This window comes from Branchiostoma floridae, chromosome 11 (assembly GCF_000003815.2).
Source record: "Branchiostoma floridae strain S238N-H82 chromosome 11, Bfl_VNyyK, whole genome shotgun sequence".
Taxonomy (NCBI): domain Eukaryota; kingdom Metazoa; phylum Chordata; class Leptocardii; order Amphioxiformes; family Branchiostomatidae; genus Branchiostoma; species Branchiostoma floridae.
Window position 1 is genome coordinate 12027009 of NC_049989.1, and position 11315 is coordinate 12038323.

General features: G+C 38.8%; 1 protein-coding gene across 2 annotated transcripts; it reads left to right on the plus strand.

The window, feature by feature from the left end:
- The first annotated feature begins 120 nt into the window (after positions 1 to 120).
- Positions 121 to 9199, plus strand: LOC118425781 (TP53-regulated inhibitor of apoptosis 1-like). 2 transcript variants are annotated; one of them, XM_035834861.1, is made up of 2 exons: positions 121 to 436; positions 6952 to 9199. In XM_035834861.1, exons 1-2 carry the CDS (start codon positions 290 to 292, stop codon positions 7084 to 7086), a joined length of 282 nt encoding a protein of 93 aa, XP_035690754.1. In that variant the 5' UTR covers positions 121 to 289; the 3' UTR covers positions 7087 to 9199. The 2 variants fall into 2 exon arrangements, with proteins under 2 accessions (XP_035690754.1, XP_035690755.1); XM_035834862.1 differs by having other exon boundaries at positions 121 to 488; positions 6952 to 7084.
- Positions 9200 to 11315: the final 2116 nt, after the last annotated feature.

Consider the following 11315-nt stretch of genomic DNA (forward strand, 5'->3'; position numbering starts at 1 on the left):
TAAAATATTATTTATTTCTGACACAAAATCCCATCAAAATTAGCGTTGAATATTCTTAAAAGCGTGATAGAGTTTTGACTAAAGTAAAAGGTAACAGCCATTATCATTTGTGAAGAATTGCGGACTTATCATTTTAGAACTACTTTGTTGTAGTGGAATGTTGGATATCGCTGCAGATGACACAGCTGTCAGCAGGCTTCAATTCGAAGTAAACAGAGAGACGTCCCGACGAAAAAACTCTGTATAATTTCTTCGGCGTTTCAGTCTACCGTACAAGAAAACGATCACCATGAACAGCGTGGGTTCAGAATGTAACGACATGAAGAGGGACTACGACCAGTGCTTCAATAAGTGGTTCTCTGAAAAGTTCTTGAAGGGCGACCGAGCGGACGAGGCGTGCACGCCTCTCTTCAAGAAGTACCAGTCTTGCGTCAAGGTATCTCTGACCGATTCTCCCGCCTTCCCGACTTCGGGGTCACGCCGAAAAGGTACACAGTGCTCGAGCGGGTGTAAATGCGTTAGGTTTGGATCGTAATTGAGTCAGACTTGAGTCGTATATCTCTGTTGACCGTTTCACGACTATCGTGCCCACCAAAACACGACTCTGAGGCCGAATCCCTTGAGCCCCATCGATTAAAATACGACCGTGTTTTGACTAATATACGACGAGGTCGGTAATCAGACGTATACAGTCGTATTTTGGTCGACGTCCAGAGGAAAGGTCAATAGAGGTCATCAGATGCGTTACAGCCTGGTTATCCAAATAAACAAACTGTAAGTTAGTCGGATGAGCTAGGCGTTTATTACGTTTATCTGCCTTGTTCAGTTGCTGATTTTTAACCCCCTTAGGCAAAATGAGGCCGCACATTTTTTTTTCGAAACTATTTTCATTTCTTTTGCAGAATATTACTTGTAAAATTATGCTATAGGCTAACGTTAACGTTACAGTTCCTTTGATCCAACCCATAAAGTTTTATCAAAATGAAAGCTGGTAAATGGTAGCTGGTCTTTTGACGTCCTAGGCGTCTACGTTTACTTCAAGTTGTATAATTAGGCCTTTCCATGTCGTTTCCATCAAATTATCGTTCCGCTTCGTTCCGTTTATTTCATTTTGGTTCCGTTTGGTTCTGTTTCGCTCTATTCCATACTGTTCCATTTTTATTAATTTTGCGTTGTTTCGTTCATTTTTGTACCGTTTTGTTCCATTTCATCCATGTCGTTAAATTCGGTTATGTTTCGTTATATTTCGTTACGATTCGTTACAGTTCGTTCCGTTTTGTTATAGTTCGTTGTATTTCGTTCCATTTCGTTACAGTTCGTTCCGTTTTGTTATAGTTCGTTGTATTTCGTTCCGTTTCGTTACAGTTAGTTTTCTTTCGTTTTGTTTTGTTATGGTTCGTTATATTTCGTTCCGTTTCTTTACATTTTGCTCCGTTTCGTTACATTTCCTTCCGTTTCGTTATAGTTCGTTTTCTTTCGTTCCGTTTTGTAATAGTTTGTTCCATTCGTCACATTTAGCTCCGTTTCGTTACATTTTGTTTGCTTTCGTTCCGTTTTGTTATAGTTCGTTATATCTCATACCATTGCGTTATATTTCGTTCCGTTTTGTAACAGTTTGTTCCGTTTCGTTACATTTCGTACCGTTTTGGTTAATTTTCTTTCTTTCCGTTTCGTTATAGTTCGTTATATTTCTTTCCGTTTCGTTTCCTTACGTTTCGTTACAGTTCATTTTCTTTCGTTCCGTTTTGTAACAATTTGTTACAGTTCGTTATATTTAGCTCCGTTTCGTTACATTTTGTTTTCTTTCGTTCCGTTTTGTTACAGTTCGTTATATTTCATTCCGTTGCGTTACATTTCGTTCCGTTTTGTAATAGTTTGTTCTGTTTCGTTACATTTCGTTCCGTTTCGTTATAGTTCATTTTCTTTCGTTCCGTTCCGTTTTGTTTTAGTTCGTTATATTTCCGTGACATTTCGTTCCGTTTTGTAACGGTTTGTTCCATTTCGTTATATTTCGTTCTGTTTTGTTATAGTTCGTTATATTTCGTTCCATCTCGTTCCCGTTTCATTGTTCTTGTCAAATTTGTTTTACTATATGTTGTTTAGATGTCTGTTGAGGCTAGTCGAAACCTGAATATTTCTGGAGTCCCTGTGCAAATACGAACAACATAAGTTATGTGAAATGTCAAGGTTGTTAGCCAATATACCTGTACATTGCATAGTTATCCGTCTATCTGTAGTTATACTTTATATTGTAATTGTCGAACTTGTGAATTGAATCAATTGACGAACTCGAGAACTGGTAATAATAGTAAGGTAGTAATGTTTTACTGGTGGTCCGCACCATGTTCGCCGTCTATGTTTAGTAATTCCAATCTTTCTTAAAGTGCAAACTGTTACTTACCTTGTTTGGACGACGTGTGTGGTTTTCATTGGCAGTTTCTCTCATCCGAAATGACGGAATAATAGAAGCAGCCAGAGTGTCATCCTCCGTAGTAACCGCTGGCTCACAACTTTTGCTTTCCGTGGTTAGCAAGCGAAAGTCGTGAGCTAGCGGTTACTAAGGAGGATGATACTCAGGCTATATGAGAAGCACATGGAATTCGGTTTTGAAAATCGTTTTATTTTTGTCGTTATTCTGTGTATGTGCTTGACTGCTTGTGTATATTTATCGTATGGCGTATAACATTGTGCGTATGTATAATAAAGTTTTTTGTTGTTGTTGTTGCAACATTTAGATACAATGTTCCAATGATACGTAACATAATTAAGTTATGAACGATTTCTTAAAGCGAGTTGTGATACATTCTAACATCTGAAGGTTATGTTTATTACGAAGATCAAAGGAAGTGGATTCTGATACTTGGCGTTGTATTAAATCTCTTATATTTTGTCCACTTTGACCATGAATGGTGTTATAGAAAATTGAATAATATGGCGGCGGTCAGTTTTTCCCATCCAGGTACGGCAAGGAGAGAAGAGTACGAAGGCGCCCTGATACATGATGACATCAGCTGTAGTTAAAGAGTATTCATATTGTACACGTTCGATGAGTGGAGAGTCTAAAGAAGTGCGACCGTGCCAAACTACGCTGCCATATTCGAGTAGGGGACGGATACAAGATTTGTACAATATGATTTTTACAACTTTACAAGGAGCTTAGATTTAAGTTTACTGGAGATTGAAACAGTTTTGTATGCATTGGCTAGCATTAAACTTTTTTATTCGGACGCTCGCATCAGTTTTTGGATTCCAAGAACATGTCATCCATATAATCAAATCAACATAGCCTTACCTAGTCGGAGGGTTGGATGTGGAGGAGGACTGGAGAGTTTTGTTTTGTTACGTACTTTTTCTCTCCTCCCTGATTTTATACTGTACGATTATAATGAATTTGGAAAAGATCGGTGAGATTACAAATAGCTATATCTTTCATAGAATAAACATGTGATATACTCTAGCTTTCAATGTTCTGTATTCAGGACATCGTCGCTATGGAGCCACTTGATATTTGTACGTCCTTATCGTTGCCATGCTTCAGGGGCACTGCACACCGCCTCCAACACAGTTGTCCGCTTTGCTAACGTGTTTGCAAAGTTCAGACCTTGAAGTCCGGATTTACGACGTGTTTGTCTCCTACAAAATCCATTTCTGATTTCTAACTTGGCAAGTAATACCGTAGGTAACATGTACATACTCCGTGACATAATTATGTTTGTCATGCTGCGTTGTGTTTTCTTTCATATTGAGTGTGACATAGTGTTGATTATGGTTTCACCAGTACATGTATTTGTTACCGAACATGGCGTGTTTGTGTGTATTGTGTTTAGTACTAGGTTAATGTTTGCTTGACTGTGTGCTGTCAATATAACGGACTATAACAAAACGAAATATAACGAAACGCAATAAACTGTTACAAAACGGAAAGTTAACGAAATGGAACGAAATATAACGAACTATAGCAAAACGAAACGAAAGTAAACGAACTGTAACGAAACGGAACGAAATGCAACGAAACGTAACAGAATGTAACGACGTGAATAAAATGGAACAAAACGGTACGAAATTAAACAAAATAGAACTAAAAATTAATGAACAGCTGGCAACACATCGTGCACCAAACAACCAGAGAAAATCACACAGCATTTGCTTGGCAGTATCCAATTACCGCGAGCCGTAAAGCAAACAGAAGCAACGCTTACCTGGTCCACAATACCGGAAACACGTGAATGCAGCAAAACGGAACATCACCCAGCTTCAATATACCGCCTGAGTAACAACACCGAGGGACTTCGAATTTGACTGTATAATCCCCCTGTCAGCATGACTAAAAATGTTATTGATGATATAGAAATCAATAAAGTCATTTGAAGATAAGATTCGGGGAGAAAAAAAAATACCGACGTTCAGCTGGACTCGATCCAACTTCCTCACAATTCTGATAGAAACCGCCCAACCCACTCTCTTATGCCACTGAGCCACGGAATACATTCTTCTTTATCGTCTTTGACTAGAGCCTTTATACATGGCGGTGCGTGATTGCGCAACGAAAACAAAATCAATGATCGTGTAAAAACTTGTCATTGTTCCATCTTTATAGTAAACGGAGTATTTACACATGGTGTTTAAAACTGAACCTAGCTAGAAAAGATTAATATGCAACGTTATAAATATATGCTTCATTGTTGCCCTGCGTTCTTGAATAGTACGTAAACGACTGTACTGCCGGCGTGCGGGTGTTAGGTCAATCAGTAGCGCGTCTGCATTGCGATACATGGCTGCCAGAAATGGCGCCGGTTCGAATCCTACGTTGTCTTACATGTATCTTATGTGTGAATCTGCAATAATAATCTTACACATTTACTACGCACTTTCAGCATTCTTCAGAGAAGCTCATATGTTATCTGTACAAAATTAACAAGTAACGTTAACCCATGTTGGAAGTTCTAATATTACATTTTGCCGACTAAAACGGACCAAAAATAGAACTGACCTAATTTTACAACAGCTGTCGTAACAGCTAGTCCTAAAATATTCAACATTTAAATACATATAGTACATTAAGGACGTTATAGATATTTTTTTTATTCAAAGATGACATACACAAACTTATCTACATTCTTGAAGTTTCTCTCTGTGCTTGATTGCTTATTTTACTTTTACTCTAAAGTGCTTGAAAAGACCGAAATTTCCATGCCCGACGCACGGTGTTTATAACCAGAATCCATGTAAAACGCGGAGCTACATATACCAGAGCACGTGGTACCCCTAGACGTCAATCATTCCGGTAGCCACGGAAACAATCACCACGGTGACGTGCGTCGGCTTGCCGTCACTCACCGGAGTTGCCATGGCGCCGGACTGTCCCCGAGTCAGCCATTTTTGTTTCGGTAGTCTTGGCAACGTTACTTGTCGTCAAGGCAACTATGGTAGGCTTCCAGTCGTGATAAAAACACAACCCGATTCCAACTTTCTAGTCGTTATTCATGCGGATTTAAGTCGTAAGGTGGAACAGGTGAGAAAATGGTCGTAATTCAGTAGGGAATGTCCCACCTGACGACTGACTTACACCCCGTTCCCGACCCGCAGGAAAATTGGTCAGCCATTCACGACCCAAACACTGCTGTGGGCCAAACACGACCGACGACCCATTCACGCCTAATGTTTGACTGATCAACGACCTGCTCGAGCACTGTGTACCGGCCTGCCAGCGTGTGTCACACTAACGCATGGGACTGAACCATTCTCATAAAAACATTCGTTTTTATTTACACACATCACATCTGAAGGTGCACCCCTCCCCAACAGCTTTGTTTTTTGGCGACGCCTCAGGGGCGAGTCAAATTGCTGTTTAACCCTTCTGCTGCTGGATAAAATTACCCCCTGCTTCAGGAATTTAGTTTAAAATGTAGAAATTAACCGGAACGACCTCAGTGGTGTTTGGGGATTGCAGTTGCTTTCACAGTAGCGCTAGATTTGTAAAACTATACATTTCTGGAAACCTAAGTCCATACACAAGTCGAATAAAACAAAGACAAGATTATTCCAGATCTATTTGAATATATTTCATCAATGACATATGGAAATGCTTACTTCGGAAAGTCAACACACGATCGATCATCTGTGAAGCCCAAGTAACGTCACAAAATCTTTTCAAAACTAGTACAGATCTCTCCCCATGCCTTATGATGTTACATACAGTTGTAAACAAGAGGCCAAAACATGACTAGATCAAACCTTTCATTGTAATTACATTTATCAGAGTCCTTGTCGAGTGTGAAATGATCACTCATCTACCATCTCCGGAGGCGTCTTCATGGTAGCGCGCTAAAATCCAGCTGCAAATGTCACAAAAAATTGCTCAATAACCTTGCAAAATAATGGCCATCCTGTACACATCAAAACGAGGCTGTTCCCCCGAAGTATACCGGGGAATACCGGGGATTGCCGATGAATAGCGATGCCCTAATCGTGGGTTGTCAGGGGCAGGATCGGGCTTGCCTCGGGGGAACCACGTTAGTGGCTCTACGCAGGGAAACCCGAAACCACGCCCGTGGCTGTACGCAGCGGAGGGGTTAAAGGGCAAATTATGTTCACGGCGGTTTTATTTTTGTATTATATATAAAGTCACTGCAAATGTTTCCTCCAATTCAGGAAAAGCCTGCATGGTATACTTTTAACCTCAAACTTAAAACCATCATAAAACGCACCTTTTTCTCCCTACGGCAAAATTGAATCCCTGCAACAATTTCCTGTTCTACAGTATTTTGTCCATGTTTGGCCTGGGCCATAGTAATGGCCAGATGATTTATGGTTGCCCTTAAGATGCACGCTGGCATGGTTGCGACCAAGATTTGCTATGAATTTTGATGCCATGTTTTTATTCTTTATTTTTTTCAACAACTAGACATAATATAACGAAAAACAATGTGTATCTTGATTTCTGTTCATCAGAAAGCAATGAAGGAAAAGGACATAAACGTCGAGGATGTGGAAAGAACTATTCTGGGTACAAACAGTGAGCCACAGAAACCGCCCTCTGCGAAACCATCCAGCGAAGAGTCCACATCAACATCTGGAACTTCCTAACAATGGAACCTTCCTTCAGACTTTAAACTACACATGAGATTACTTAAATGTAGATAGCTGATGGAAGGAATACAGTGTTTTAAGCAATGTCAGGGATTGACTTTGTTTTTTGTAAGGGTACTCTTTGTACTATGAATTGAAAAGTGGAAATACCATGACTGTGCAAGTGAAGAACACCTTGTTATGTCCAGGCACCTGTGGGTCGTTTGAGGACACAAGTCTTTGTCAAGACAGAAAGCATGGTGGTGATTACATGTATTTAAGGGAGACAACTTGATGTCTTGAGTACTGCTCCAAGCAAGGGTATGTTCTATGGTTTGGACTGTGGTTCAAGTTTTTTCCAATTAGCGCTGTGTACCAAAACAATTTTTGTGTACAGGTATACAGGTAATGGGTTTAGGTACAGTTCTGTGGTCCATTTAATATCTATAACTTAAGTACCCAAGTTTGCAACTGTTCTTTTATTGGTAAATTGTCATCTTTGTATGAGAATTTTACATATTTGAGAATCAAAACAATCTTCAACTGGCAGGTGATAAAAATTGTTACATTTTGTACAGATTACCTTCACTAGAAGGTTATATTCACAAAGTAGGGTTTATTTATCTTGAGGCTTTTTATTTATAGTGCTCTACTAGTAGTCTGTTCAGATACAAGTGCAGGTACACCTGGTGTTCAGTTCTGGACCTGTATGTATACAATTTTACAGGTACAGGTACATGTACATAGCCCTATTTCCAACAGCTTTCAGGGAATAATGTGGCAAGAGTACCATTCTACAAAGCAACCTTGAGTATCCTCTTGAATCATTCTAACTTAATCTAAGGGTACACACAACTGTAGGTTACATTTTGCAGTGAAACCTGACCAGCCAACCACCTGGCACAGTCAACCACCATCAGTATCAAGCCAATGGAAACAGTCCTGTCCAATTTTACAGGAAGTTAAGACCCTCTTCTAAAGCTAAGGGCACTACCCGCCGCACATGCAATTTGTCCGTACGTTTTTTTTTTAGGCCACGTCTGCCATGTATTTCTGAAAATACATGTCTGCGTGCTTCAAAATCCATTGGATTCCCTACGTGTTCGTACGGAGGCGGTACTTACCACTTACGGATCCCAAAAGATTGCCCACATTTTGGCACGTATTTGCACCTACAGTGGGTTGTGCCCTTAGCTTTACCAACCGTATTACCCAGCCTAGCATCCACATGTATCAGATTTTCTGCTTCTCTTGCATCTTACTCTTAGTTAGGAGATTTGGTAGGAAAAGGGTTGGCAAAGCTGTAGTGTAGTAATACTAGTATATTACAAATGATTCTGTACAGTTTTATAATGAGATGGAAAGACACGTTTTCTCTGAATGTCTTTATTGTTCTCAGACTTGAGGGGGAAGTAGTAGCCATGATTTATTTTGTTTGCCTCTTGAATTCTATTTTGAATTATCTATAGATTTTAGATATATCGTTTCTGCTTGGTACTAGTATGTTTGAAATTGAAAGGAGAATATATTACTAGTAAGTCAAATGTTTTTTAAGAAATAAGCAAGTATGAAATGAAAACACAACTTAAGCAATTATTACGGCAAATTTAATTTGGTATGCAAGCACTTGAAAATGTGAATTTCTTGTTACCACATATTGCAATATACATACTTCCTTATTTACCAAAGAGATAGGATGGTATATGATTATTGTGCATTACATTAAGGGTTGCTTCCAAATAACTCTGTATCAGATGCAATTATTGTGACAAGACAATAAATATTATTGGTTGTTTAACAGGTACCACAATTGCTTTCCTGGTTTCTTCTAGCCTGTGCAACACAATATTTTTAGGGCTTTAAAATAGGTACTACATGTACTAGCCAGTTAGTAATACAGGCAGTTAGGAGCAAGTTGCAGGACTTAATCAGTCTCTGTTCTTTTTCTTTCTTGTGACCTGAGAGGGTGTTAACACAGTAGCTGATGCAATATTCATACAGAATCTAGAAGCTGTACTAACACTTGTTTCTTTTGGAAAGACTTTTAATTAAGGATTGCAAAGACGGAAAAGATCACTAAATGTCTTACTGTATGTTATCGCTAAACCTGAGTAAATGGAGAGATTACAATAAGATAGAATTTCATGTTCCCTATTTTGTGTACAAGCATAAGATTCTGATGGGACTGGCAGATAAGTTTTATTCCATCACCACATACAAGGTATTGGTCTGGTTTGATCAAAAGTCTGGTATGTATAGACTAAATTTGGAGCTCTCATCTGGAATCCAGTCTTGTTAGCTTTGTTCCGCTCCCGAAGGTCGCTACTCGCGAGTATCGACCTTCGGGAGCGGAACTAACGACTGGATTCCAGGCTAGTCCAAGAAGCGACACCTTTCCTGCACCCTGGGAAAACCAGCAGACTCCAAAGAGTTTTGCTGCCAGTTCCCGCCACATGCGCACCCGTAACTTACACTAACACCTGCTCCACCATCCAGATGGGCATACTTTTGCTTGTCTCTCAAAGTCTGTTTTTTCCAGGGTACTGCAGACTACTAGTAACTCTCTTGACCAATTATAAGTCATCCTATATTTTTGTTGAATTCTTCTATCGACAACCCTATAGCCTAGTATAGGAAGGCCAGGTGGGGGCTAGAAAAAGCAGCCACACCGGGCGAACGGAGAGAGCTTTGCTGGCAAATCTTTGTCCACTCACTTTGAGGAAAACCGTCAGCACCAAAGGCACATCCAGCCATTACATGGTCGGTCTTTTTTCATCACATATGCATCATGAAACAGACAACAATGACAAAAACGGTCTTTCAGGAAACATATTTTACTCCAGACAAATACACAAGCTTACTATGATTACAGACATAAATAACTAACCTGGACCAAGTTAACTTGATTGCAGAAAGAGATAACTGTTACAGACTAATGACAACAAAAATACATGCAACTTTATATGCATATAGTCAAGAGCATCGGATACACACATACATTTCACATGTATGTGTGTCAACATATACATGCAGATTCTTGTATTTACAAAATCGGAGAACTCATACTAGACATTTGTTTTTCATAATATATATGAAATTGATTCTGCTTTGCAGTGTTGAATTGTTGAAGGCACACAATTTGTGTTACAACATTTATTAATATTTTTTCTATAAAAGCAGAGATTTGTGGATTGCACAGCTGCTACAAGATTTACAAGAAAAGGTATTGTCTACTAACAATTCTTCCAGGTCACATACATCTGAACTCCTGAAATCATAAATGCACAAAAAGAGATCTTCAATTCAACACCCACCAGTACAATGCACTCCTGTATGTCTAAACTGTGCATACCTGACAGATTGTTGCACTAGAGATGTCTCAAATGCATGTTTTTTTTTCTTCAAATTTTTGGTTATATGTAACACAGAAGATATATTAATTATGCTAACAGGGTTTAACTTTAAGTTGACAGACTGGTTGCACACACATTATCTATTTTTGTCATTTCCACTTTTTTCAAGCAAGGACTAACTTATTAGCTTTTCCCTTCTTGTAGTTACCTGAATCATGGAAGATCAAGAAGTCTTCTATAAGGCCTTCATTACATTGTAAATCCTTAGTGCAAATCTGCTATACACTCGATAGGAGCTTACATTAAGCACATATCACAGTCTTATTCGCAACAGAATCAACAATTTTTGAAAACAGAAATACAACAGTACTGGTATACTTTAACCTACTAGTACTATCAAAGCCATGGAATATAAGGATGTTTTGGAGACTGTTCTGGGAAGGGTTAGCCAAATTCAGAAATGTTCTGCAGTGTTCATTTTGAATATATGAATATAGTTCAGTTTGGGTGAAGTCTGGAGTTACCTACTGCCTAAAGATGTACAATTAGTATTAGATAGCTGTTTTTATAGTACATGTACTTTCACACCTTATCTACATAGACTCTGTTCTACCTGTGTCTCCTGCAATCTATACAAAGGTACCACATTTACACAGTGACTATTCTTACAGCATTTGTATCCATACATACATGTAACTGCCTTATAAGCTTCACAATATACTTTTATTATTTTACAAGACGTAATCTACAATATATAGATCTATAATCACCCTAGTCTACAATGTACATAACCACACTTGTATAACAAGTGTACAGTATATCTTTTAACATTTGTGGGCCATAGCATTTGTAAGAAACTACAATTGTTATGTACATCAAAGAAGATCAGAGAAA

Bases quoted from the DNA above. Each gene is read 5' to 3' on its own strand.
- LOC118425781 (XM_035834861.1), top strand. From the start codon at position 290: ATGAACAGCGTGGGTTCAGAATGTAACGACATGAAGAGGGACTACGAC. The intron at 437-6,951 runs GTATCTCTGACC...TCTGTTCATCAG, and splicing joins AGTACCAGTCTTGCGTCAAG to AAAGCAATGAAGGAAAAGGA.